Below are 27,482 nucleotides of genomic sequence, written 5' to 3'. Positions count from 1 at the left end.
TTCCTGCTTTCTTCAGTATGAATAATGTCCTGTTTGATCTTGTTCTAACCCCTGTCTTAATCACAGAACACAGGGATACAGAGAGTTTCCATCTGGTAGCTGTCATGGTCATCACTGGAAAGAAAATAGTTTATTCAGTGTCGGTCTGAACCACTGTGCCAGGATGATGGAGCAGTACTACTACTAATAATAATAATAATGATGATGATGATGTTTATTGTATTTCACCCAGTCCTGTGTTTTTTTTTGTTTCTTTCTTTCTTATTTAAAAGTATAACAAGCTCATTCTCAATGTCAGCAGCGTAAAGTGAATTATAATAGTGGGGTTTGTAGACAACCTCTCTCTGAGATGTATTGGGTATCAAATCAACAATGTTGCTCAATCTCTTCAGAAAACATCTGGATCTGTCCACTTCTTTCAATCCCGGAGGTTTCTTGTACAACCCAGACATTATAAATATATACTGTACAGACTTTCTTTTGTGTCATTGGTGGTCTAGGAGAAGCTGCTAAAAACTTCCCTTAATCTAACTATCTTCAACCAAGCTGTAAAATGACCACGGAATCTCAGCACTGGTGCAACAGCGACACACAGTGGTGGAGAGTTTTGAACTTGATCTTTACTCTGATTCAGTGCACTGTACTCTGTGCGTATTATTATTCTGCCCTATATAGAATAATTTATAAAATTGGCCACAAGATGGCGCCAGAGTCCCATCACAGTCCAGATTTTGTTTTGGACAAGCTCGCATTTCCTGAGAGAATAAAGCAATGGTACACTGATTTTCCTTTTTGCTTGGCAGTCTGAAAAGTTTTGTTCACGTCTGCTGCTTATGTCTTGTAAATAACTAAAATGATCAAATAAATTCATGATTATCCCACGTCACGAATTCTACTGAATTCTGGATGGTTTGTGAATAAATAACCTCTGCGGAGTGAGTTTCTGTATCTGTTTGTTCATATTGTAACCCTTGTCTCCATGTTTCTTCTGTCCTGTGTTGCTAGACTGCAGCTACACTTGTCATCAGGAATGCCAGAGTCTCATTCAACTGGACTGTAACCAACAGGAGAAACAATTGGAGGATAAGCCCTCTCCAGGGAGCCCTGTGCTGCAGAGGAGAGCCAAGGTAAGGAGGCTCGGATTCATTGTGAAGCAGGCTTGCGGTTCCTGTCTCTGTGACCTGTGTCTGTACCGAAACAGCCATTTAAAGACTTGCTATCTGCCGAAAGGTTTTGAGTTACAAAGCAGGACTGTAAAGATGTGAAATAAAAGCGTCCGGGTTAAACCAACCACAGATCGGACTTGCATGTAGAATATTATAGTGTTGTACCGGTGGTGTGTTAATATTCAGGCTGATTTTCAAACATGAAGATTGTGAAATACACACAGTAGAGCGGGATGAGCCTCGGGGCATTTGGCAGGAGGCCACCTGGCTTACCAAAGCGTGCTATTAAATACCTGTTTTATTATCCATCTCTCAGGTTATTTCTCATCCCATTAAGGTTATCTCTCAGGTTATTTCTCATCCTATTACTGCTGTCTAAGGGGGTATCCTTAGACAGCAGTAATAGAACACTGGGCAGTCGTTCTGGGATACAAGAGAACCCGACAACGGAATGCAGTGAGGTCATGTGTCTAGTGTTTCTTAAAGAACCTAAATTGCATTTTTCCAGCTCTGCATGAAAAAAAATAATTATAGAATCTTCTTGAGTGACCGAATATCTCTCATCAATATTTCTTTTATCCAATTAGCCTGTCTCAGTACAGCCAGTGTGGGAATCAAAGCTCCTCACCCTGTGTTTAATCCACAGCGTTTAAATGTGAGATACAGTAAATTGGTTTGTGCTGTACCAGGGGAACGAAGCCTCGCTATGAGGCTGGATAAAAGAGAAGCTGTTTCTCTCAAAGAGAAGAATAATGAAACAGTAAACTCCACTTTCATTAGCATTGAGAGCTATGGTAATGGCATGATAACCTAATGCAAATTGTGAGGAATTACCATGAAATGTTACCACAGTAAACCGTTTGTGCTGCAACCATTATTCAGATTATTAAATGCAATCTGAACGCACCAGACATTCACCCAGAAAAGAGATAATATACCCAGCACCTTGAACAAAGGCACAGCCACATAGAATCCTTTCCATAGTGAACATATTTCAATAAACTCGAAGATGCACCCAATGTAAAAATGAGGCAGCTCAAGTACAAGTTTTATCATGGTTACAAGCACCAGAGCTGAAGTGCAGTTTCCCTTCACTAAGCTGAATCAACCCACTTTTTGGCTCGGAGCTCCAGGCCTTAAATGGACTTTTGTGAGGTTGTGTTTATTAACACTCATGATTTTATTTCTTGCCCCTGTCTGGATCATAAAGCACTCCCTGATTTGAGGCTTCCAGTTTTAAAGGCGGCTGTCCCACGTGTGTGTGTGTGTGTGTGTGTGTAATGTATCGCATATGGGTCACAAGCTTGTTTACAGCACTGCTTTTTCCATCCAGACTTGTAGTCTGAAACGTCCTGATATAATAGATTTTCTATGAATTATTCACATTTTTGTGTACCTACATTACCTTTCTCTTTTTGATTTTGCACCTTTTTGGTACACAGCAGTTTTCCTTTTTCCAGTTCATGAAGCTGCTGGAATTAAATTAACAGACAATTTCATAAATCATAAATCTGACCGCACACGGAAAAAGGTTTCCAGGAGATATAATCCAGTTCGCACACCGTGCCAGTATTTCAAATCCAGATTAGCCAGAAAATCCTGCTCTCCACTAGCTGTCAGGCAGTTCATTTAATCTTCTTTCTTGCTGTGTCTCGTACGTTTTTCAGTGTTGTCGGTTTCCACAGTGAATCATTTAAAAGAGGTTTTATGGTGTTCCTGCACACAAGTCCTGCTGTTTTATTCAAATGATTTTGTATTCACTGTTTTTTTAAAAGACAAAATAAAATACTTCTACACTAAAGATTAAACTGGAATGGCTGCACCAGCCCTGATGTCTACTTGATATGAAATTCTTCTCCGCCTTGGTGAGCCGTTGTGTAAAACATCTGAATCTTAAATTATGAAGCGAAACACGAGAGTGAAACGTAAAGCAGCTTACTCCTTCCTTTCAGTTAGCAGCCTTCTTGTATTGTTGTGTGTGTGTGTGTGTGTGTGTGTGTGTGCAGTCACGGTTTATCCCTTCTCCTGGAATCCTGTACTTAAATATTTTTAACAGAAGCAGCATTCTCACAAACCTTTTTATTGACTTTGAAGGATCAGCATCTTTCGAGACATTTAGAAGTCCCATTTCTGCTGTTCTGGTGCAAGCCTAAGGTTGTGTGTGTGTGTGTGTTTATGTGTGTGTGTGAGTGTGTGTGTGTGTGTGTGTTATTGTGTCTGTGTGGCTCGTTCTTCACTCAGAAACTTCCCTTTAGGACCCTTTAAACTTTTCTCAAAAGTCTGTAAAGATCAAGTGCACTGCACTTACACTTTCACAGCCCACATACTGCATGTGAGCAGCAAGATCAGCCGGGCTACAAACTGCATATGGGTCACCATGTAATTCCCTCTGCAGTGAGACACCCGGTCTATTTTCATATGTGTAGGTGGGTCTTTCATACTGTCATCTTTAACTCTAATAATCACACTGGTGTTTCCCTCAGGGAAGATTTCAGCAGAGCTGCAGTATCACATGGTTTCTAAAGAAGCAAAAAAAACCCAGAACAAATAAAAAACACACAGGCCTGCAAGCATGACGACAGCCAGCTATATTGAACATTATAATGAATCTTAATATTAGAGCTGCTACACTACTTGGGCATTAAAAATGTTTTAGATTAAAATGCACTACATACTTATACAGAATATCCTGTAAAGATATGCATTAGATATTTAAACATGTAATATATTTAAAATGTAACAACAAAACACAGAAGGGCCCAGGCAAAACCAGGTTCTAACCTACTGTAGATAATGTGAAGTGATACACCTGATGGCTTTAACAGGTTACATTTACAGCAGCTTGCTTACACAATCACACACACACACATTTACAGAGAATGCATATTCAATGTGCTAATGCATGCTTATTACTGAGCGAGCGACACTGACTGATAGACTGTAACCCGGAGCTGCAATGGCAGTTATCTGCAGCTGCCACACACAGGCACAGATAGTCGAGTGCTTTTATCTCCCTGTTGAAGGCAGGCTGAAATAATCAACAATCAGGAACTAACAGAGGTACTGAAACCACTTCAGTCACAGCAAACCTGCTTCTCTTTCCCTCTGCAGCAGGAGGGTGTTCAAACTGGTCTGGAGAGATTGAACACTGAGTGCAGATGAGCTCCGTGGAACTCCCAACACTGCTCCATATCTCTCGCTGCTATTGCAGTTTGGATGGCGGTGCCCATAATACAATTCTACAAAACTCAGATTTGGTTTTGGGTGTTTTTGTGCGCTGGCTCTTGTTATGCCACTGATGTCAGTGATGTTGCACAGTGGTGTGTTACCAGTGTGCTAATTAACAATGAAAGCAGGCTGCTACACCTGAGCCTGCAACGTGATGATGAAAGGCCGCATACCCAGGCACAGGGCACGCCAATGTGCAAGCTCTTGGCTGATTTCATGAAATACATGGCTTTTCAACAGCAGAAATTAGGAATGAAAATGTCTCAAAACATCACTTTCTCATGAAGAACATCAACCGGAAGGGCATGCAAGCGCGATGCTACAGTTCAACGAACACTCCCCCACAGAAAGAAAATAAAACCAAATAGATAATGAAATTAAATGAAACAGAAAGACCTAGATTCAAGTTGCACTTGGAAAGAACGCTCGTGTTTTGAACAGGATTTACGTGGGTGGGTAGTTTTAAAATGCATTTTTAAAAATGTGTTTTACAGTTACCGAAGAACACTACAGTGAAGATTTTCTCAGGAGAGCTGACAGAGTCATGTTATAGCTTTTATACTGCATCAGGTCTAGCTGAAAAAGGCTTGAAAAAGGATATTGCTTGCCTCTGAAAACAAAAGGTCACTTAATTATTGAGCAGGTGGCTGTTGGTTATCCAGTGTTCTGAACGATGCCCACGCATCAAAGCCTAGAAAATGTTCAGTGAAGGGCTCTGGTGTCTCTAATTCTTTCTGGTACGGATACTGTGACCCAGCACAGCAGGGTGTAATGTAGAGCAGTTAAGTGCAGTACATCTCTACAGTATCAGGAAAGCTTTGCACTGGTGCAGGGGGCACTAATCTGAAGCTTGGATATTTCGGTGCTGGAACCTAGTGATACTACCCTACAGAGAAACAGCCCCATTTTTAATGTTCCCTGACAGCACAGTCAATACATGATTGATTATTGTAATAATAAACACAAACCCAGTGTCTCCAGGTAATTTATCAAGCGCTGACAGTCCAGTCCTCCCCCAGTCCTGACGTGCTGAGTTCAGAGCCAGGGTTTGTGTAACTATGTAACTGATTATAGCTTAAATCATCTTAATGATTCAAAATTTTTATTCATGTCAAAAATGCTTTGTTTTTTTTTGTTTTTTTTCTGCAGCATTGCACATGCTTACCCTTCCTTCACCTACATTCAAAATGTTTTGACACAAACCAAACTGATTCACGCACCGTTGATGAAAGGTCAACTTTCCGTGGCTTGATAGTTTTTCGGAGGGCGGGGAAAGGGACACATTTTGTTTTGAGTCATTTTAAAAGGGTGAACATGTCTCCCTGCCTTCAGCAGAAAAATAAAAAGAACTCAGATGTGACCTATTGTGAAACTCCCAGAAAGAAATACTGTTACCGTATGAACCGTGCCCCCATTAGAACCTACAACAAGTGCCAACTACACTTGGAATTCTGCGGAGAGTGTTGCTTTTGATATCTGAACTCTTCACTGGGGGGGAAAAAACACAGTTAGCTACCAATGAAAGCAAAGCACGGTTCTGAAAATAGACTGCTTGTAAAAAGTATGTTTCTACATGCTTTCTGCCTACTTCTAATCATGCTGAGGGTGGTTTATCTGTCACAGACCTGCTCTCCTACATGATTACTGGTAGGTGGTTAAAGCCCACATTTTAAAATACATCAGTTCACTTCGGCATAGAGCTGTCTGAGAATGAAAGGACTCCTGCAGCTGTAATAGTTCCCGGTATATAATGTGTTCCATTTTACAGCTAATTACAAGCAAGGCAAAACTGCACAAAGCACAGGTGCTAGGTGTATAGATACAGTATATATATAATATTGAAAATGGCTTGATCTGTATTGACTTTTTTACCCTGCAGCGTGCACCCGTTGTTCCTGCTGTGCAACCTCAAAATACTTAAGTGGTGTCAGTTCACTAAATCTAGGCAGCATGTTTGTGTGTGTGTGTGTGTGTGTGTGTATGTGCGTGTGCGTGTGCTTAGCACCGTCATTGCAATTTTTTGTTGCAATACAGGAAATGTGAGTAGGTTTATACTTCGCTTGATAAAAGAGCACATGAATTAATCTGCATCGCCCAAATAGATTATTAATATTAAATCTGAAATTCAGTTCGTGGCTGGGTTTCCTGAGTTCTGTGTTTAATCGATGCTGTTAATGGAGCAGGGGAACAAAGCCAGGACTAAATTGCAAAAAGAATGAACGTGGTGAAGTGTGTACAGATCTGATCAGAAACCTCCTGTAAGAGGAAGTGGCTTTAACTGCTGAAAGCAGCTACAGACAGGAAAAGGGAGGGGGGGGGGAGTGTAAGCTTATAGGCAGATAACAGATGAAACCACAGATGGTTGAGCGAGGGAGAGAGCAGAGAGAGAGAGAGGGAGAGAGCAGAGAGAGAGAGAGAGAGAGAGAGAGAGGAGGACCAAGCCGGTCTTTACTGTAACTGCACAGCTCCTGTATGAGCTGCTAACAGAAGATGAGGATGACAAACACCACTGAGCTCAACCGGTCTGGCTACTAAATACTCTCCGTGGCTGAAGTCAGACAAGCAGAAGAGGTGGTCTGTTAGCCTGCCTGCTGCACGCCAAGTTGCAGCCTTGATTGTGCTGGAGATTCATGAGCTGACAGCTGGTGGTACTGTTGTGTGTGTGCAAGGTGCTAATTGATAGAAACCCAGAAACAAATGCTGGAGGGCAGCAGGTGTTGGTAATTTGACTTTTGTATTTGAGGACTCCCATGTCAATGGGTTTTATTTGTCCTTCTTGTGGATTATAAATAAAGGAAGGCGCAAGGAAGCTGTCGCTGCCGGTGTGCCCTGCTACCCCCCAACCCCCCTCACTCACCCCCCAACCCTGGCATGGTGGCTCGGGGCAGCCGCTTGGATGGTGTAAACTTGTCTGCTTCAGGATTCTTTTTAAATGACGGGGAGTAACAGTATGAGTAGTGGATACTGTAGCCTGGAGGAAGATCTTGAAGACTGCTTCTTCACAGCCAAGACCTCTTTCTTTCGAAAAGCGCAGAATAAACTTGGGGCCAAGGTAAAGAAGAAAATGTGTGTGTGTGTGTGTGTGTGTGTGTGTGTGTATAGAGAGAGAGAGAGAGAGAGAGAGAGAGAGAGAGAGAGAGAGAGAGAGAGAGAGAGAGAGAGAGAGAGATGTATATGTGTATGCGAGTACAGAGGATTCAAAAACAGCTATTTCTACCGTGCTATCTGCAGACGTCTGCAGCCGAAATGTTGTAGCTAATTATTTAAATAGTGAGTTTTCAGCTTATCGATTTATTTATTTTCTTTCTTCATTGTATGTATATACTAGTTGTGGCTTCAGTGTTACAGAGCAGTTGTTCAGGATGAAGTGTCCGTCCCCCCCATTTGTTCATTAGATTATTGCTAGCAGGTCCATTTTTTCGAATTGAATCTCGAAAGATAAAGGGGAAATCCACTGATTAAGGCTGGGAGTCTTGTAATTAGTTGAATGCTTATTTTTGCTGATCTAGTACAGCTCAGCTTAGCACTGCATATTAATATTACTGGCAGGTTTTGCGCTTAATTGCTGTATTGCGTAGACAGTCTTTCATATTTGGAAATACTAATAAAGACTTTTTTACTGTTTGTATAGTTACTGTTGGTCAGTATTGAAGAAATTCACTGTATACTAGAGTTCTGAGGGTTTAAAAGCAGAATCTTGAGCCATTTTGAATGAAGATGCGGCTTGACAGGACCTCTTCCCTTTTTGAATATGCGTCAGTGTCTGGGTCTCGCAAACAATATTATTCAGTCTTCTGCGGTGTCCTTGTCTCCGAACACAATGGATCCGTGTCTGTCAGTCACAATCAGGGCTGGTTTTGTGGCTTGTCAAATCCCTTTCGCATTGACAAGTTTTGCACTACAGGAAATTCCAGAAAACGTTTTCATGTTCTGTGCAGGAGGAGGTGGGCGAAGGAGTTTTTGTGTGCATTTTTTTGTTCTAGATTTTTCTTTTTAATCATCTGAATAAAGGTCGTTGTGCCTTCTCAGATGAAAACCTGAACAGGAAACCCCCCCCCCCCCCCCCTCTTTTGACTGGTATCACATCACTCCAATTCTGTGTGTCTTTAACAATAGTGAATTCTTTAACTCTCCTGTCATGCAGCTGACAGCCTGATTGGGTACAGCCAGGTGATTCAGATGAAGCAGAGGACGAGCATGTTTTTGTATCTGGCACGCATGGGCTCTCTTCTGGTACTTTCAAAATCTGTACTGGCTTGAAACAACAACCAAACAGCATATCATGAAATAGACAACACAGAACATGAACAATCTGAACATTTAAAAATATACATCGAAATGCATATGTAGCAGAGATCAGTTTAGGAAAGGCATGGTACTATTAAATAAATTCAGATAAGCATGCACATTTTTCAGCACAGCACTGTTCTAACAGAAGAACCATCTCAACACTTGACCTCTTGCAGCAATATAGGAAGGAAACGCTTGCCGTTTAAAACAGAAAGTGGAGCCCCTCCCTGGAATGAACACACACATTCTTTATAGTTTCACAAGCAGGTTCTGTGTACACACAATCGGTTTAGTCCAGTCTCTCGCTGGATACAGTGTTTGAAACCCTGTTTTGCTTTTGTGGGAATGATCCAGATTCCAATGGCTGAATGTCCCAAGTTCAGACAGCCTTGTAAAGCGTTTCTTTAACAGTCTAATGCCCCATGTACAGTGCTGGGGTGAATGGACTCCAAAAAGGCTTTTTTATTATTAATATCCCATGCTTTTGAGTCCAAGAGTCATGCGACACAGAAAGGAGACATTTTGTTAGCTTGTCTTTCAGTAGCATTTCCTGCTAACGTCAGAGCAAACCAATTTAAAACCTGGTGTGAAGTTTGTGATGCACTGTATTGCCTGTTCTGAATGTGAGCTCACCATACGTCTATTGATAATAATCTCCACTGAGAGTGCTCTCTGAGACCCTCAGCAGGGGGCAATATGCTGTGAAGCATTGCTTATATTGTCCAGGCGTCTTAGTGGGTGAGAGAGCCATTCAATCTCCTCATCACTCCAACTCATTTCACATGAGCCACTTCCACCAGATGGAAATGACCTTTGATCACTGCAGCCTTGCCTGGTTTTGAACCAGAGACCTAGAGAAGGTGAGGCCCATTGCCAATCCACCCAATACATTCCTAGTCTGACTCGACGCTGGCAATGGCCTTGTCTCAGACCCTGGTAACCATGAACTGGCACATGGACCAACTCTGGGGGGACATCCTCCTATGAGGCTAGCATGCATTTGCATCTTCCATAGAGCCCCATGTAGAGATTAGAAGAGAGGTCACCATGCATGAAAGAATGGAGCTTAAAAGAAATGCAAAAAGATGGTCTGCTGTTTAATTTAGACATATACTGTACATGTACTTGTGTGGTTAATACAACCAAGGCTATTTCCGCCCAAGTTAACTTCAGCTGTAACACTCTGCTTGCCTGCAACAGTCCACAGGGCACCCCTGAATAAACCACTGAGGGCTTCTCTTGTGTTATGTACACACATATTCAGATGTTTTTTTAGTGACGTTTACGTGCTGAATCAGGTTTGTGTTCGGGGCTGGATAAATAACAGTGCCCTGAAATTCCCTGGGAAGGTGAAAAATGATTTATCAGCTACTGCACTGTTTTCAGATGCAAGGAGGAAAACAAGAGGCTGATGTAGCTTGGAAACTGCGAGGAAACTGCGTGTGTGACATACACATTGCCAGTGTACAGGAGGTGACTTGGATATGTTTTCCTTTATGTGTGGGTGTGTAAACTGTTCATGGCAGTACTGGGCTTCTCTGTTGTAGTTGTTTTATGCAGCACACAGATGGAGTTAAGAGGGGATTTGAACCTCTTAGCGGTTTGCTTTGCATCTTGAGTCTCATTTTCAACGTGCAGGGCATTCATTTTCTCTTCTGTTCAAAGGAATCACGCAGAGCAATCAGATCGACTCTTGTGCTGTGCTACTGTAGCAAGCCTATGAGCTGTATTTCATTGGCTATTTACCCTTGCACAGAATTTCTATACATGCTAGAGAAGCTCCGGTTTTGCTTTTAAGATATACTCTACTGGCACCTCAGATTTTAACTTTAACAAATAAGTCTTTCTATATCTCTTTAGAAAGCAAACTGTAACTAAATGACCAAATCGAAGCATTTTATCTGCCATGGGGCTAGTGTACTAAAACCAGAAAATATGAATGGTGAATGTTTTGAAATGATTGTTATATAAAAAAAGAAAATGCTTTATAGAAGGAACTTTACTGATTGCAACCCCCAAACGTTTAGCCCTGTAGGGACCCCATGCCAGATGTTCCCTATAGTGTAGACACAAGACATCATTCCTCCTTTCATTTTTATTCATTAGGTGTTTTTTTTTATTCCAAAGCACATCAAATTGCTTCCAATACTGCATATGATGCTTCAGTCACAGAGTGCTCATCTTCATGATAAATTCTTTCTCTCATGGTAGTCATAGTGCAGCTGTATTATTACATCACGTAGAGAAGGAAGTGAGTGGACAAAGTGAGAGGCCGGTTGCTAAGGCAACTAGTTTCACCGCGTTTGGTGGAGGCCGTTGTGGTTTGTCTTGCTCACAGGTGGAAAAACATTGGCATATCATATATTCCTGTTCTGACTTAAAACCACGCGAGACACATCTGTCCTTTTTAAAATCTTGTTTATTGAGACCACTCCCCCTGGGGAAAATGGCACCAGTTGGCCCAGGACTCAAGTACACACCTGTCTGCCTGTCTCTGAAGGTTTAGATTGAAGGAGGGTTAAGCTTTCTTTATTAGATTTTACATATCAACTTCATTCACATAACCAATCAAAGCAACTACCAATGAAAATGCTAGAAATGTAAAAAGCGCACCACTTTTACATCTGGAATGGTATATTCCTAATGGCACACACACACACGTTTCACAGCTACCCTCAATTAAGTGTGTTTCACTAATATGTTCTTAACAAAGTCTGTTAATATCTGCAAGTCTAGTGTAAGAGGAAATGAGGCATTGGTTAAGAGCTTCCGTTCTCGGATTTTAGTACCAGAAAGTTCTTGAGACACGCTGCTTCCTTGTTTAACAAGATCCTCCCCCTCCAGTGCTGTACTAACCTTGCGATTTTGAATAAATACACCTGGCACCGAGCCCTGGTCCAGAAGGATGGTTGTTTCCTAAAAAAAAATCTCAATCAGAAATGTTTAACACTTAGCAGGCAAACGGCAGGAGATTCTAAAAACGGAATCGAACCTTTTTAAATGAAATCATGGGCCACTAGCTGGGCAAGCTGTCCCATTTCGTTCTGTGCACCAGATGGTGTTTTGCACCCTTGTGAATTACATTTCCTGAGTGTAATAGAAAAAAAGAGTCTGCAGCCAGTGCACAGCGTTTTAAAAATGTTCAGCAAATAAAAGACAAATATAAACCAGTATATCCTACTAATAAAGGTCATCCAAAGACACCTGTAGTTTGCAAAGAGGAGTATTGGTTCGGATTAAAGCAAGTCTGCAGTTTGTCAGGTAAACCTACACACCATGACATAAACAGCAGTGTTTAGTATATCAGTTTGATGGGCTGTTTCCATTCCATGGCCTCTCTATATACAGAGCACTTCAAGCTGCAGAGACCAGCTTGCAAAGCAAAGCATCGCCTTGATTAGGATATAGTGTCCGCCAGCTGAAATACCCCTCCAGCTTCTCACCGAGAGCATTAGCATGCCATTAATACCATGCATGCTAATTACTGACATTCAAATGCTGTATGTGTGGTCATATCATGGTAGCCGTTAATTTAACTTGAGAGTAAAAATCCAAATACTAAATCTCATTCTACGATGTATTTTGATGTATGTTTCAAATGTATTTTTGTGGTATCTGAAAGATCGCCAGTTAGTTCCCATGTGCAGAAAAGGAGGAAAAATATAAAAATGTCATGTTGGCACTGAAACTAACTGTGCCTTTTAATTTGTAGGGCTGTCATAACTGGTATTTTGTATTTGACTGACAAACTGAAAATAAGGAAATATTTAAATAATAAAGGCATGCAATATGTGTGCATATTAATGTGTGTGTGTGTATAATATAAAAACTCTTATTCAGTACAGTCCCTCTAAACCTGACAGTGTTTGAAATGGAACTAAGAAAAGTTCCAGCTGGTTCATTTTAAAGTTTTTTTTTTTTTTTTTTTCCACAGTGAGCATGCTAACTGTTGCTAGCCCCGTGCTGTGCAGTGCTTAAGTGCTTATACTGGAAACACTGAATATGTTATAGATGATTTTAGCTGTGCCGCATTGGGTCTCTAACTGAGTAAGAATTTCCTTACAGTGCGATGACTAATTAAAACAAAGATGCCTGTCGGTTTTACTGTAACGCCAAGACATTGAAGTGTGTACGGCCTTGTCAGGTGTATCTGATGCTGCAAAAAGGGTCTGATTTGAACACAATCTTTACCTTGAAATGCAGTTTGCACCATTTTTTGTGAAAAATCTAACCGTATTTTACAAAACTGCTAACAAAGACCTTTGCCATGTTTCCTAATTTAATCATCTTAGTTGCTTGTTATTAGTTACTTTACCAGTTTGATTTTCAGGCTGTGTCTCAGGCTGGTTGCCGCACAGCAATGCAGATACAGTGATGACCTGTGGCTTGGGGGTGATCTCATAGACGTTTGGCAACAGGTGGCACTTCTATTTAAAACACTGCTCTCCAGCAGGTATTGGGACCTGCTGTACTAGGGTGCTAGTGTGTGTAAATACATTGTAATTAACTCTGATTAGTACTTTAGTAACTGCTTTTTTCAACAGAGCCTCCTTGATTCTTAAAATATAAATAACACATGCAGGACACTGAACAGACCGTATGTAACCTCTTGCTGATGATTCAGAAAGATTTGTATAAACTGCGTTTCTGTTCTGCACCAGCAAACCCTTCCCATTGGCTAATGTTTCTCCCTGGTTTGCATTCACGATTTGTGCTTTTCCTGCAACTGTCAGGAGTGCCCAAATATAAACTTCAACGACATACATTTTCAGTTTGAATTTCAAAAGCAGAACTTGCATACCTGTTCCTTCTTTTTTTAAATGGACCCTTAAATACATCCCCCAACTTGCAGTCTTGTTCAGCTTTCTTTGCGATACTTCTCTATATATATACAATAAGCGCATTAATAATTTCCCTTCGTGTTTTCAGCGAGGCAAATAGTGTTGCATGAATGAATGCTTCGTATTGATTTGATTTGTACACTGGGAGAACTGTGTCTTCACACGTCTAGAGTTCAATGGAACTTATTTGATCTCGATGGTAAAGCTTCTACTGTATCCCTAGCAGTATGTAGTCATTTCTTGGAAGCCTGTAAATCATTTGTTAATCTGTTTGTAGCACTCTGCCAGCTAATGCCATATGCTTATCCAGCAGTGTTTTTTGGGGGGAGGGGTCAAAGCATTGCAGTGCTTTTAGCCACAATGATTGGGCTATGGCAGCAACACACCTGTGGCTAGGACTTCACCCAGGAAAAGACAAAGAAAGCTGATTTGCACCTGGGTAGTGTGTTGTCTTTTCGTAGGTGCAATCCTGCCAGGGGAGAAGCGGTGTCCCTCTACCCAGGGTTGAGCAAGATCAAGGGCATGATTACCTCTGTTCTTATTGATCCCTGATCTCATTGAGGTCACAATTCAATCCAGGAGGATCTTCTCCTGAGCCCCGTCCGCTTGAGGAGAATCAATGGAACAGCCTGCTCATTGATGGAGGTTTCCAGAACAGGAATTTTACAAGCGGAAACGCAGCTAAAGTGAACCGAGAAGTGGTTTCAGCTCAGATTCACAAGTTGATTAAAAGCTACTTGTTTTTGTTTCTTTTTAGCACTACTAAATATCCTATCCTTATCATTCATATTGCTATCCAAATTAAAGATCAGTGTTTAAAATTTTTTTTTTTAAAAAATCATTGAAACATTTGATAAAAAGACATCTGGATTTACTGAATACTTGAGTGTGTCTGCTTGCCGCTGAAGAGCATTATCGCTTTGGTGAATGCCAAAGAGCTTCGTCAAGCTCAAATTGACTGAAATAAAATGCTTGCCGGCTTAGACAGCTGTCCTCCAGGTCCCATACATCACTGGGTCTGGCTAGCTGTCCTTGGGCGTACTGCGATGACATAGCTGCATGTGCATTTCACTGCTGTCAGTTGATATAGCAGCAAACAAGGAGATGATTTAAATCCAAACTTGACTGACAGTTGCTGAAAGGTTTTTATTTTGTCCTGAAACATGACCGTTCGACATGTGAAACATGAACCAAAACCTGTTCATAGTCAATAACATTCTGTCCGTTTCCAAGGGTCAAAGTCCATCCTTTGTTTTGAGGCCACGCGTCTCTTTTATTGTAACGAAAAACAAAACATTTACTGTGCTGATTTGGAAAAGCAAAACTGTATCTCGAGCAGGAAGAGGATAATGTATTAGATGCAGCATAAATGTGTTTTATTTCAAATTTTCAATTCACAAAAAACCTGTTCCAGGTTACCGCACTAATTTCTCATTTCATAAACGTCTTGCCAAAATACAGTGTTAAGATTTCACCATGTTACCTGCAGTACACAATATAAACTGAATGTGCATGTTACATTACAAAGCTGAGATCCCATTTAAACATTCACTTTTGTCAAGCCTTGGCCCTGTTTCGTAACCTTGACACCAGAAACAATGACTGCACTCTAAGGGAAACAGATGAATTCCTACTAGGAAATGCTGGGGTGCTTAAATATGCCATTCATCTTATATCCATGTTTATACTTCCCAATCAGCCCCATTCTTCTTCAACTTACAGTATCCGCTTTCCTGGGATCAATGTTGTTGGAAAACATGGATCGAGAATTGCATAGCAGTTTGCTACGCATGTGGACTGGCAGAGCTATACTGGTGTTCTTTTCTGAAAAGAGACTAATATTGCAGATAGCAGACTGTTTGGTTCAAATTGCATGTACTGCTAACAATTGATAAGAGACCTTGCGTCTACAAGCTTCTTGTCCAACATTGACTGCAAGCTAACAAGATAACAATGCTGTGGACCAGAAGGGGCCAGGCTCTAAGACTTTTGGAATACAAAGCATAAAGGAGGGACTGCTGTTGGACCCAAAGGTTCACAGGGAGAATAAGAGATAATGCCACTGGACTCAAAGGGTCTCAGGCAAAACGGAGAGATATGAACAAGGAGGATAACAAAAACTAGATGTATGGACCTTTTGGGGCACCACCAGAGGTCACCTGAGTTCAGAGGTCATCACACTAGATTACACACACACACACACACACACACACACACACACACACACACACACACACACAAAATTAAATATATGGTAACAGAATAATGTATTGTACCTTTTCTATTGGTTAAGTGTTAGAGAAAGAGGAGGTGGACCATCTATACAGAAGGGTATTTAATGTCATGCAACAATTGTAAGAACGAGTATTCTGTTTGTCCTGTACCTGGGACCAGACTCCCTGCATATTTCAATAAACCTAATGAAGAAAAGGACTCTGTGCATTTTCTTGAATCTACTTACTCATCATCTTTTTTTTTAAGTTACATCAAATGTTACTTACACATTTTTTAGGATTGCCCCCCTATTTAATACCCATCTTTTCTGGTAGGTCCAAACTAGAAAGACAGACACTAAGAGCTCCCGGAACTTCACGAAACCCTTTTCTTGGTATCTAGTCGTGTTATAAATCCACACAGTCGTGGTCATGCACCCAGACTGCCTCGCCGGGCTAGAAGGTACGTGTGCTTATTGGAACAACCCCCTCCGTTAGTTCAAGGCCCCTGTGGGGTAATAATAGTAAGAAAGCCAAGTCAAACATTTGGGAGATGTCTTCCAGCCATCTATTCCGCCACTCTGCCCCTGTGAAACTGGACCTCCGAGCTGTTTTTGGCCCTGGTGCTGTATCCCCCTCGCCTCCCCGAAGCCGCTGCGATGCAGGGTTTATTAATGAACCACAAGAGTTAGCAGGTGATATCAGCTCTGATACCTGCTAAAGAGATCCAGCCGTCAGCTGTTGAGAGGTGATGTGATCCGCACTCTGAAAACCAGATACGGATCTGTTTCATGTGACCTGTCCTCATTATACCAGAGTTTTTAAAAGCTGTTGCTTGTGCTCTAACATAGTTACGAGTGTATATTTACAGTCACATGCACAGCTCTTTAATTGAAGTGGGGTTTTTTTGTGTTGTTTTTTTTCCAAAGTTTGTACAGTGCGGTGGCGTCTTTTGAAGTGGATGTCAATTTGTTGTTAAAAGATGATTAAAATATAGTTTTTAAAACAACCCTTGTACTGTATTCAGGGGTTTTAACACAATACATAGATCACTCGCACTCACTATAGGGTCGTATACAGATGATCTTTATCAGATGTTTGACCTCATGGAAACAGAATCTATAGCGTTCCCTAGAGAAAAGAAAAAAGAAGTAAACCTGTAGATTTCAGGATTTAATCATGCAGGTTTGAAAAAATATTTGGAATCCATTGTTTTACTGTAGAATCATAGTAGAATCCACAGTAGTTTTCGAGGGCCATGCAAGATTAAGGGCTGTGTGTAAATAAACTTGCATTTTAGAAACCCATGTCAAGCCAAAGCACTTCAGCTTTGTATAAGTTTACTCCCCCCATCGTGTTGCAATGCTCTAAGTGTGATGACGTGAAGAAACTTCCTCAAACTTTGCCCCAGTTCTGTTGAGAGTGTGTGCTTGGGCTCTGTGTAGTGTGACCCGACTGCTGTGAGATCTCCTCTGATCAGCACTTTGGCCGCCAGTGACCTGAGCGACTCTGGTTTTGAAGTTTCAACCCAAGAGACTTCCTCAGAAATGGTTCCAAAGAACAATGCTCTCTCCCTTCATCAACATCTTTTAATAGAGCTATTTTTTTAATGTAATCTTTCAGGGCTGGTTTCTTTTAAAAACAAATCCAGCATCTGACAACGACCTGCCAATTTCACGGTCTTGTTCCTGTTGTAACCCTGTGTAACAAGCACTATTTTAAGATCACTTTGATTACAACTTTTACAAGCCATTAATCTTAACCTTTCCCCTTTTTGCTAATGACAAAAGGGTGTAGCTCCTAGGGCGTTAAAATTCATATATTTGCTGCTTCAATACCATTTTTATTTCTTCCATGTTGGTCCAGTCCATCTCCTTTCTTCACTGGAAACGTGTAACAGGAAAGGGGCCCCCTGCCTCGTACACACATTGCATTGGGGGGCCTCTGATACCTGCAGACCAGCTTGAGGAGAGTGCTGCTCTCCATTGCTCTCCCTTATCGGCAGGTATTCAATAAATCCATTCATTTTAAGGTGTTGATTTCAAAACAAGAAAAGCTGTCCTTCCCTCACCTTTACAATCCCCAATCGATGGGAATTAACTTCTGCATTAAGTGTTTCAAAAACCGATTGGAAGTGAATTTTCCTCGCTTCCAGGACGCTGACAATTTTACTGCTGTACTGAGGCCATAACTTAGGATTTATTTAATACCTGCCTATAAATACTTCTTAAAGGCAAGTACGAGCATCAGCACACCCCTGGTAGTTACTTCACCTTTAATATGAATAAAGAAAGACCCAAGAAAACATCAACACAAGGCTATCTGGAAATAAGCAAGACCCATTTGGGGATAGTTTTAATTGAGCCGTACCATAAGAATGGTATTGTACAATACAAAGTACACATTTTATATAGAGCTGCAGAACTGTTGCAGATCCTAGCATCTGTATCACAAATGTCCCCGTATAGGACCACCACATGAGCCCAAATCTAATTATCTCAACCGTTTATTACATTCTATAGCTGAGGTTATTTAGAAGTTGTGTAGTTTTTGATCATTGTATCAGGTCTAGAAACGTTGTTTTTAATTTTATACTGATGTGCTATTTTCCTTTTTAGGATTGCCTGCAGTGTTTGTCATGTGTTATTATGAGGCTGTATTGTAGGTATTGCACTGGGTGTGTGCACAGTTTAGAAAAAGAAGATTGAAAACATTGAGTTTGACTGGGTTAGTCATTATTTGAAGACACGAGTGATTTTAAAAAACAAATTGAGTTACGCCTTTTGCTTATTTTTTCATTAATTTTTTGTAATTATCCCCCATGAGGCTTTTGTTGTTTTGCAATGGGAGCTGGCTGTTACACAACCGTTCTCAATGTATTTCAAGAAAACAGAGTCTAAACTGCTGGCCTCCTTTTGGATTATATTTGAATGTAATCCAACATGTCGCTGCCAACATTTACACAATTGCATGAACGTACATGTACTGGATTAAGACTGTTCTAATCAAGACCCCCTGGTTTTGAGATTTGGAAGTCTTTTGCTCTTTTCTGTAGAATATTAATGTAAAAAAATGTGGGAACCTTATGCCGCGTGAGGTTAAATCAATAATGTATTAATTAATATGAAAAATATACAGTTATCTAATTATTAATCGCTTTTCATTAGCATACAATAAATAACTAAATAAAAAGGCTTTCCATTATTTTGACAGTAGTTCGCCCCTTTGAAGATGCTTGGAAGCATGTAGAAACACACCACAGTCTCTTATCCAATAGTCTTAATCAAAGCCTTTGTTCCTGGCTGATCAATATGCTGCTGTACAGCAGCGCAACATGAAAACACTGGATCTTTTGAACAGCTTGACAGTTAACAAAACCTAAAAAGCTACTTGAAACCCATTTTGTTTCCTTTTTGTTAGTGTTTTTTTCCTCTTCCCTTTGAAAATCTATTTGACTCAAAAAATCAATTGAAGCGTTGGCACAAGGAGGCAGGCACCCTTTCTCTCTCTCTGTCTCTCTCTCACTGCACGTTTGTTCCAAAAATATCCCATGCCAGCCTAGCCCTGGCGAGCAGCACTGTGCACAGCCAGTGTCAGAGAGCTGGCTGAGATGAGAGCTATTCATGGCTACTTCTTAATGTCAGGCGTTGGGTGACACGGCAGTGTGTCGGGTGTATTTTCTATACAGCTACTTGTCACGCTATAAATGAACAAGGCAGTCTGAATGGGACTTGAAAAGGTCAACACACTTGTTTGCTGTGCTTGGCATCAGGATGCTCTCATTGACTCACTCTCCTCTAGTGTCTGGAGATGGCTGGGAAGAGGACCTTCTGGATCACCCCTTGCTCCAGGAGAACATCACTCTATTCCCCCACTGCAGAATCCCAAGACCTGCTCTAAAACTTGACCCCACCAACGCTATGCAGTGGGAGTCTTGTTATTTTCCACACTGCTGACTGTAAACGTTTAACATTGGTTTAACAACGTTTACATTTATTGATGGTAAAAAAGGACAGCTGGCACAGGCTGCCTTGTGCTGGCAGCGTTTTGAAGGCACTATCTCATTTTCTTTGCAGTTCATTAGTCTTTACAAGTGATTTCTGCGCCTCTGGTGCAGCACTGTAGCTCTACCGTAGACTCCCTGAGCTGAATCTAAAGTATGGGATTATATACTGTATATCTTCCAAGAAACAGCTCTGCTGTAAACGGTTTCATTTTTGGAATCGATAGCCCCTTTTTTTGGAAGTTAGCCCTGTTTTTCGGGATTGATAGCCCTGTTTTTGGAATCGATAGTAAATTTAAGAAAATAAAAAATGTTGAATGAATTCAAATTGTTTTAGTAGTAGAATCTCTTCATTCAGAAGCTGGAAATGAAAATAATAATTCATATCCGACTCTGCAAGATCTTATTGTGTGTTACTCCTTATAAAAGGAATGTATTTTACATGTTTTTTGGGGATAAGCTTATGTGCTCCTATCTATCAAATATATAACAGAAAAACATGGCTAAGTAAAAAAGTTACTGCACGTGTTGTGGTTTAATGATCTAGTAGAAACGTTTTTAGAACGTCCAATTATCGTTGAAAAAACACAAGGGTGATGAGTGACTAAGCGCCACTAATGGCTCGATAGCATTAGCAGGCTTTAAAGTGTACTTCACACGAGACTGTGCAAAGTGCTGTGGCGTCTTAAAAGTGTGGGTGTTTGTTCATTTGTCCGGATGTCTGCACCTTCTATTATCGCATGAAGTTGTTGTTTTCATCAGTGCTGTTTTGTAATGCCTCTGTCCTGTATTGCACTTGCATCTTGTGCACAGTGCTGCTGCTGTGAAGCAATGTCCTCGTTCACTTCTTGAAGGGGGTGTGGGCACAGCTTCCAGGAAACCAGTGTTCATATTGACGCACCATTCCTCTTTAAGAGAAACAGATGAATTAAAGGTAAAGAATACCATGTTAAAGGGGATGCGATTTTGACCACATTTTCCAGGTTTTTTGCATATTAATCCTCTCAACGGCACTTTAGAAGAAAATTACAAACCAAGAGAAGGCCATTCAATGCTCATTCAGTTAAATGAATCGCAGTTTGCATTACACTGTGTATATGGTCGATTTTATATAGTATTTGATCACAGTTTGACGCAGCAGATCTAAAAGCAGATTGGACCAGAGGAAATTACTTTGACATGCACTGTAAGCATTCTGCAGTGTTGAGTGATCCCGTTAGGGCTCCCTCAAGTTAATAGACCAGCAGACCCCATTAGTCATTAGCGATCCTATTTTCCTTACCACCTCAAAACGAGATCAATAGAAAAAGATTCATCATCGGCTGTGAGGAAAGCAATTTATCATCCTTGCCATGTACAGGGGAATGGAAAAAAAAAAACACTCTGATTTTTATTTCGACTTCCATAACAAAAGGTGGTGCACTGGAGAAAATTGTATTCAGTAATAATTGTGTTCAATAATAAAGAAAGCACTCTATGAGGTTATCAACTACTTCTCCCACATCAAGTAAGCACATTGCACTGCTAAGAAGACACAGGAACAAATGCAAGACAGATGATACTTTCGCTCCACTTTCAACTGCTTTTGCAAAAAAAAATCCTGTGCCTAATCAGCTTGGGTTTAGCAGCAGAGTTTGCCCTGTTTAGCAGTTTTATGAAGTTTGAGTTGTCTCGGAGAGCGGATGGCTTAGCCTTGGGTTTTGTTCCCGTGTTCTTTTGAATTAGTGGCGAGGGGAACATGAAGATGCTGGAAGTTTGGGTAGACAGTTTACTGTACGAGAGCCATCCTCCTGCATGTCGTATTTAACAGCAGTGGCGTTTTCACATGCTGAAGGTACCAGAGTTCAGAAATAAATCTGTCCGATAAACTAGGCCAGCCAAGCACTCGTAGCAAGTCTTGTTATAACATGTATCGCACTTTGAGGATGTGGTGACTTTGTGTTTCAGTGCTGAGGAACCCAGGAAATACAAAGGTTCTGCTGCAGTAATGTAGTGTTGCATTAAAGAGACCCTTAATATGTGTGTTATATTACAGCATGCATGTACTCTAATGTTCTCTGGAGTTTCTGTTAAGGACATCCTATTGCATGCTTTCTAACTGTCACAGTTCAAATGTCCTTTTTCTGCTTCTAAAAGCTGCATTTCTCAAGAGCGGTTGCACACCCCCTAGTGGTCCTTATTGTAAGTGCAATCCAGGTGGTGGTCTGTTCTACCAGAAGGAAAGAGCATACTCTGGTATGGGCTTGATTTCTGGTGTTTTAATAAAGTACCTTCCTGTGTCCTGTGTTTCAGAATGTCACTCAACCCCAACCCCAACAACCACAACAACATGAAGAAAAACCAAAGGTCCTTTCAGAGGAGGAGATCAAGAGGAAGATAGAGGAGTACAACTCCAAAGTGTCGGACTGCTTTGGAATGAAACTGGTAATAAAAACAGCATTCACCGCATTAGCAAGCCCACTTCAGTGCACGCTTGTGTATAATGTATAGGGATGATTACACTTGTGTATAATGTATAGGGATGATCACACTTGTTTGTAATGTATAAGGATGTTCACACTTGTTTGTAATGAATAGGGATGATCACACTTGTTTGTAATGTATAGGGATGATCACACTTGTGTCTAATGTATAGGGATGATCGCACTTGTTTGTAATGAATAGGGATGATCACACTTGTGTCTAATGTGTAGGGAATGGGGAAGGCTGCCAGGTTCTTCAAATCTGAACCGGATTTTGCTTAGCCTGTATGGAAGCTGTCAACAGAATTAAGTTTATGCAGATGAAACCCACAAAGAGTACTGATCTTAATATATGTGTTTAGGCTGTGTTTAGATACCACTTCATTCGAACTAATGCAACACAATGTATTTCTACAAGCACTAAAGGAATTATAGATCTTTTTATTTAAATTGATTTAAAGAGCTTTGAATCACAGAAACAAAGTAAAACACATCCTAACACACATACACTGATACAGCATCACCACCAAAGCTTCATAGTGCTAAAAATAACTAAAATATTCTAAAGGGTAATCGTAACGCATGTCTCCTAACTGACTAAATGCCATGTCTGTGTCTCAGAGCGTCTCTGACAGCCCCCGTATTAAAATGTATTTTCCATTACTAACTTTGCATTAGCCTCTGTGCGTTTTGGTTTGAGGTTCCAGTAAAGCAGTGATTTATTTTGACAAGGTGGTTTAAAGCAGGGTCAGAATGCACACATGGGTCAGAATGACTTTGACTGATCCCAGGAGGCAAGCGTTGCATGTGGCTACCTTTTTATAATATGGAGTGTCTGGTGGAGTGTGCCGGGGAGTTTAGAGAACCGAACAGATCCCTGGAGTCACGGAAACAAAAAAAGAACAAAAAAAATGCTTCTTGCTTCAATTTTTATGTTGATTTTGGCCACAGAATATTATTAGTACGTCATAACAACGCTCTGCAATGTACTTGTTGTAGCAGTTTATCCCAAACAGTTGGTTATAACCAGAGCGGCTATATGATTTCGATACAAATGCATATTGAATGGATACGAGTATGTTGTGTATAAATATTTGTTCTCTTTTTTTTTTTTACATCTACACCTGTTACAGGTATGAAACAGATGAACATAAAACAACAAAGGAAGTCCCTGAGAAACTCATCTATCATGCCCTTGTATATTTGTGTGCATTGATTATTATTGTTACTGTGTATCGCTGGCCTGGTTGAGCTGCAGATCAGTAAAGGGACTGAGCGAGGGTCTCAGAGTCTGTGTTGTGTTTGGCAGGGTGAGGACGGCATCTACACAGGGTTCATCAAGGTGAACCTGAAGCTACGGCGGCCGGTGACTGTCCCGGCAGAGGTGCATCCCGCAGCGGCCAAGCAGACCCCAGGCGTGGACAAGAAGACCTCCTTCTACCTGCCCCTGGACGCAGTCAAGCAGCTGCACATCAGCAGCACAACGACAGTGAGCGAGGTCATCCAGGGCCTGCTCAACAAGTTCATGGTCATCGACCACCCCAAGAAATTTGCACTTTACCGGCAGACGCACCGCGATGGCCAAGGTCAGAGTATGATCATTATAATTATGATTATGATGAGGCTGTGGATCAGGTCTTTTGTTCCAACCAGGTTTTAAATGCATTAGCTGAACCTAAACAGTCAACTCATTTAGGACCTTATTGGAACAAAGGGACCTTGCTGGACTGGAACCTGAAAGCCAGAGTTGTGCACCATTGAGTAGATCATTATTTGATCATAAAAATGTGTTAAGCTACAGTTTACAAGATGTACTGCATTTTCATTGCAGTTGAGCTCACATTGAAAGCCCTTTAAATAAATGAATAACAGTAGGCTCTTGCTCACTATTCTAATGCATGATGGCTACAGGTTTGTAATGCATGTCTGGCCATGTCTTTCCTCCAGATCTCTTTCAGAAGCTGCCGGTCTCAGATCACCCGCTGTTGCTGAGGCTGCTTAGTGGCCCTGACGCAGACCTGCTGACTTTTGTACTGAAAGAAAACGAGACAGGGGATGTGGAGGTCAGTCCTAAAACAACACTGTAAACTCACACTGAACTAGCATTAAATATGTGCAATTTTAATTGTTTGCTGTAGTTAATTTGCTGGAATGCTCATCTCTTTTCTCTTTCCTATTTCCCCCTGCGCAGTGGCATGCCTTCTCAGTCCCAGAGCTGCAGAACTTCCTAACGATACTCGAGAAAGAGGAACGGGACAGGATCAAGCAGGTGCAAAAGAAATACATTTTGTATCGAAAAAAACTGGAACAGGCTTTAAAAGAGGCAGGAGAGAAGCCTGGATAAGCAAAACTTGAGACCAAAAAGAAACCGGAATAGACGTTCATTTGAAAACGTTCCACTCAGGACACTTTCTGCTGGTCTCTTTACGAGGGGAAACTGAAGGTAAAAGCCAGAAGAGGTTGGAAGCGTACTTTTAAACATGCTGGCGGGACTGTGCCAGTTACCACCACCCTAGGATTATATGCTGATGGTCTCTGGATAGACCGTGTACAATGCTGCTGTTGCTGCTACTGCTACAAGTGCTACTTAGCATGAGTTTTATGATTACGCTGGGTTACATTTGCATGACTTTCTGCCAGTGTTGTGCGATGGGGAAACAGAAGTCTTTGATTTAAACTAAGAATCATTTTTAAAGGATTTTAATGCTTCAGAAATCGATATAGAAGGCTTTCTTAAATGGAGCATGGTATATCTAGACTATAGCCAGTAAAATCCCACTATTTCCACTGGCTTCCCCAAATTCCTGATGCTGAGAATGGAAAAGGCCAGGATGCCACAAACTATTAATAATTATACGGTACTCTACTTTAGGTTTGTGAGTCCGTTTCTCCTTTGATGCGCTGAGAAACTCAAGTTTAATTAAGAAGTAGAAGATTAGGTGTGCTGCCTAAAAAGGTACCTTACAGTTGCATGATTTCATGGTTATACATAGTATTGAGAGGCTGTTGTGGAATCACAGTAATTCACAGATTGGACAAATCCACGTCAGTTTTGCCTTGCTTAGCTGACTAGATCCTTTTGATCTGTGCTCAAACCTGCTGTGTGTTTGTTGTGTGAGATTTGGAGCTTTGAACCAGATTACAAGGCACAGTACCCAAATGAGGTTTAGATTCCTTAAATGGTACTCTCTGTCTAACAGAATAGTCAGCGCACGACACAAGGCTGGGGGCAGTGCTTCTTTGAGCACTTTTTCAGTTCATGGCCTTTTCCAGTTTTGGCCATGAGTAAGAAGTACTGTGAATCACAGGAAGAAAAAAAGACAACACCAGAAGCATTGCAGTATTTTACCACTGCCACATTAAGCCATTTGTGACCCAAACTGCATGGGCATTATTAGGTTCTGTAATACCTTCTCTCCCCACCAGAGGGCAGTCTGCGATACAGTATTCAAGGATAACAATGGGCTTGTCCAAGCTGAAGTGACTGAATCAACGAGTTAACTGCCACACTAAGCCAACATACAAACACTAGTCATCCAAAGTCAGTGTCTGTATGTATTTCATGCATACCCTGGTGCCTAATTAAAAATGATCACGTTTAAACACATTCCATAATATATAAAACAGTATGAGGCTTGTATAGTATCTGTCGTTGTCAGCTCTGTTTAGCAAGTAGCTAAACAGATTCTAATCTACAGCCTTGAGTGGAAACCAGTGTGCTGAGACAAATTACACAGTAAAGGGATCCCTCAGGATAAAATAAATCCACTGCCCCATCCACTTACCTTAAATAAATGAGAGAAGCCCATATTGTATAAATATTATGTTCTGAACATGAAGAGTTATGTGATGACTAACAAGCAATGTTTGTCCCAGCACTAGTTTATATTGAATTTAATTGAAGCCCTGTGCTCGTACAACTAGACCAGGAATTGCCTTTCTATACACTGTACTGCCTCCCAGTATCACACAGGAAAGGGATTTTTTTTTTTTTTTTTTTTTTTTTTTTGACGCTTCTGTGTATGTTTCAAGTTTGCAAGCTCGGCACTCTGCAGTGTTACGAAGGCTTACGAAACTGCAGTGTTACGAAGGCTGTGAATCTACTTTTAATGGAGTAAACAGTCCTTTCTGTAAACGGCTCTTTATCTCATTAATACTAGCACGTGTTTAGTATTGTATTTTATCTTTGTACCTGTTTCAAATGTTCTATTCATTTTCAAATGCAGTATTAAAAGCACATGGATGTACAAAAGATCAGAATACTGTAAATCACGACCTGTTTAAAAAAAAAAAGTTATTTTCTTAATAGTACTGTACATACAGTACATTAGATGTTTAGTACCCCCTCCTTTTATACCTTTTAAGCTGGGCTGTATCTCTTTCATGGTAAAAAAAAAATTGCTTATTTCACATTTCATGGTCTTAAAACATTAGTAGATATTTCACAATATATCACGATTTAAGCATATTTATTAAAGCAGAAAAAATAGCGTGGTCACATATGAATTTGATCATTTTTCTCTCGAGTTATCAACAAATGTTCCTAAATATTTGCATTCTCAAAAAACTATAAATACTAAATTGTCGAATATATTCATTTTTTATGTCCACCTTTTAAGATATTTTATTTTTCAGCAGCAGTGAATTATCAGACACAATAAAAACAGAAATGCATGTGAAAATAACAGCAGACATGTGAAACGTCCCCTTGTCCTGGACAGAGCGATCTTTCTTTAGCAGAAATATTTCCCATCTTTGATGCAGCTGGTGTCTTTTTCGTTGAAGACATTTTAAAGAAATCGTGCAGCTCTATGCCGTGTGTGTTCAATCATTTACCGGAACCAGCTACCAGGTCAATAAGGTAAACGTTTGCTGTATTTATTTTTAAGTGCTAAAACAAAAATTAATTTTCACAGGAACTACACATTACACGGCAATGGGTACATTTCACAAAAACTGTGAAATCTGTGATAACTGGGAAAAAAATACAGCCTTACTTTTAAGGGTTTACAGCCTTAGTTCTTACTGCAGGCAGTGCCTTTCGGTTTTGTGTTGCTTGGTGTGACTGTACAAATAAAACTTATTACAAGCTGTAAAAAAAAAAAAAAAAAAAAGAAAAGAAAACATCTAATGAATGTCCAAATGCAAACCAAATGATGTTCTGGAACCTTGACAAACGTGTGTGTAATTTATTTTATGAGTTTAAAATGTTAATATTCTTTTTTCTTTGGTTTTACAGGAAATACTGTAAAAAAAAAACTATGTAAAAACAAATGTAA

At 40.6% G+C, this 27,482-nt stretch overlaps 1 protein-coding gene across 3 annotated transcripts in view; it reads left to right on the top strand.

The window, feature by feature from the left end:
- Window positions 1-27,327, top strand: part of LOC117431701 (ras association domain-containing protein 5-like) — a 41,519-nt gene extending 14,192 nt beyond the window's left edge. For 2 of the 3 annotated variants that reach the window (XM_034052954.3, XM_034052973.3), the window contains exons 2-6: window positions 1,006-1,127; window positions 22,034-22,165; window positions 23,513-23,789; window positions 24,151-24,266; window positions 24,395-27,327. In XM_034052954.3, the coding sequence (XP_033908845.3) occupies window positions 1,006-1,127; window positions 22,034-22,165; window positions 23,513-23,789; window positions 24,151-24,266; window positions 24,395-24,547 (800 nt within the window). In that variant the 3' untranslated portion in view covers window positions 24,548-27,327. Of the gene's footprint in view, window positions 1-1,005; window positions 1,128-6,776; window positions 7,447-22,033; window positions 22,166-23,512; window positions 23,790-24,150; window positions 24,267-24,394 lie in introns of those variants that run through there. The other variant, XM_034052982.3, reaches the window with a different exon arrangement.
- The last annotated feature ends 155 nt before the right edge of the window (window positions 27,328-27,482 follow it).

Source organism: Acipenser ruthenus, chromosome 29, assembly GCF_902713425.1.
Source record: "Acipenser ruthenus chromosome 29, fAciRut3.2 maternal haplotype, whole genome shotgun sequence".
Classification (NCBI taxonomy): domain Eukaryota; kingdom Metazoa; phylum Chordata; class Actinopteri; order Acipenseriformes; family Acipenseridae; genus Acipenser; species Acipenser ruthenus.
This window is presented reverse-complemented; position numbering and strand designations above follow the sequence as displayed.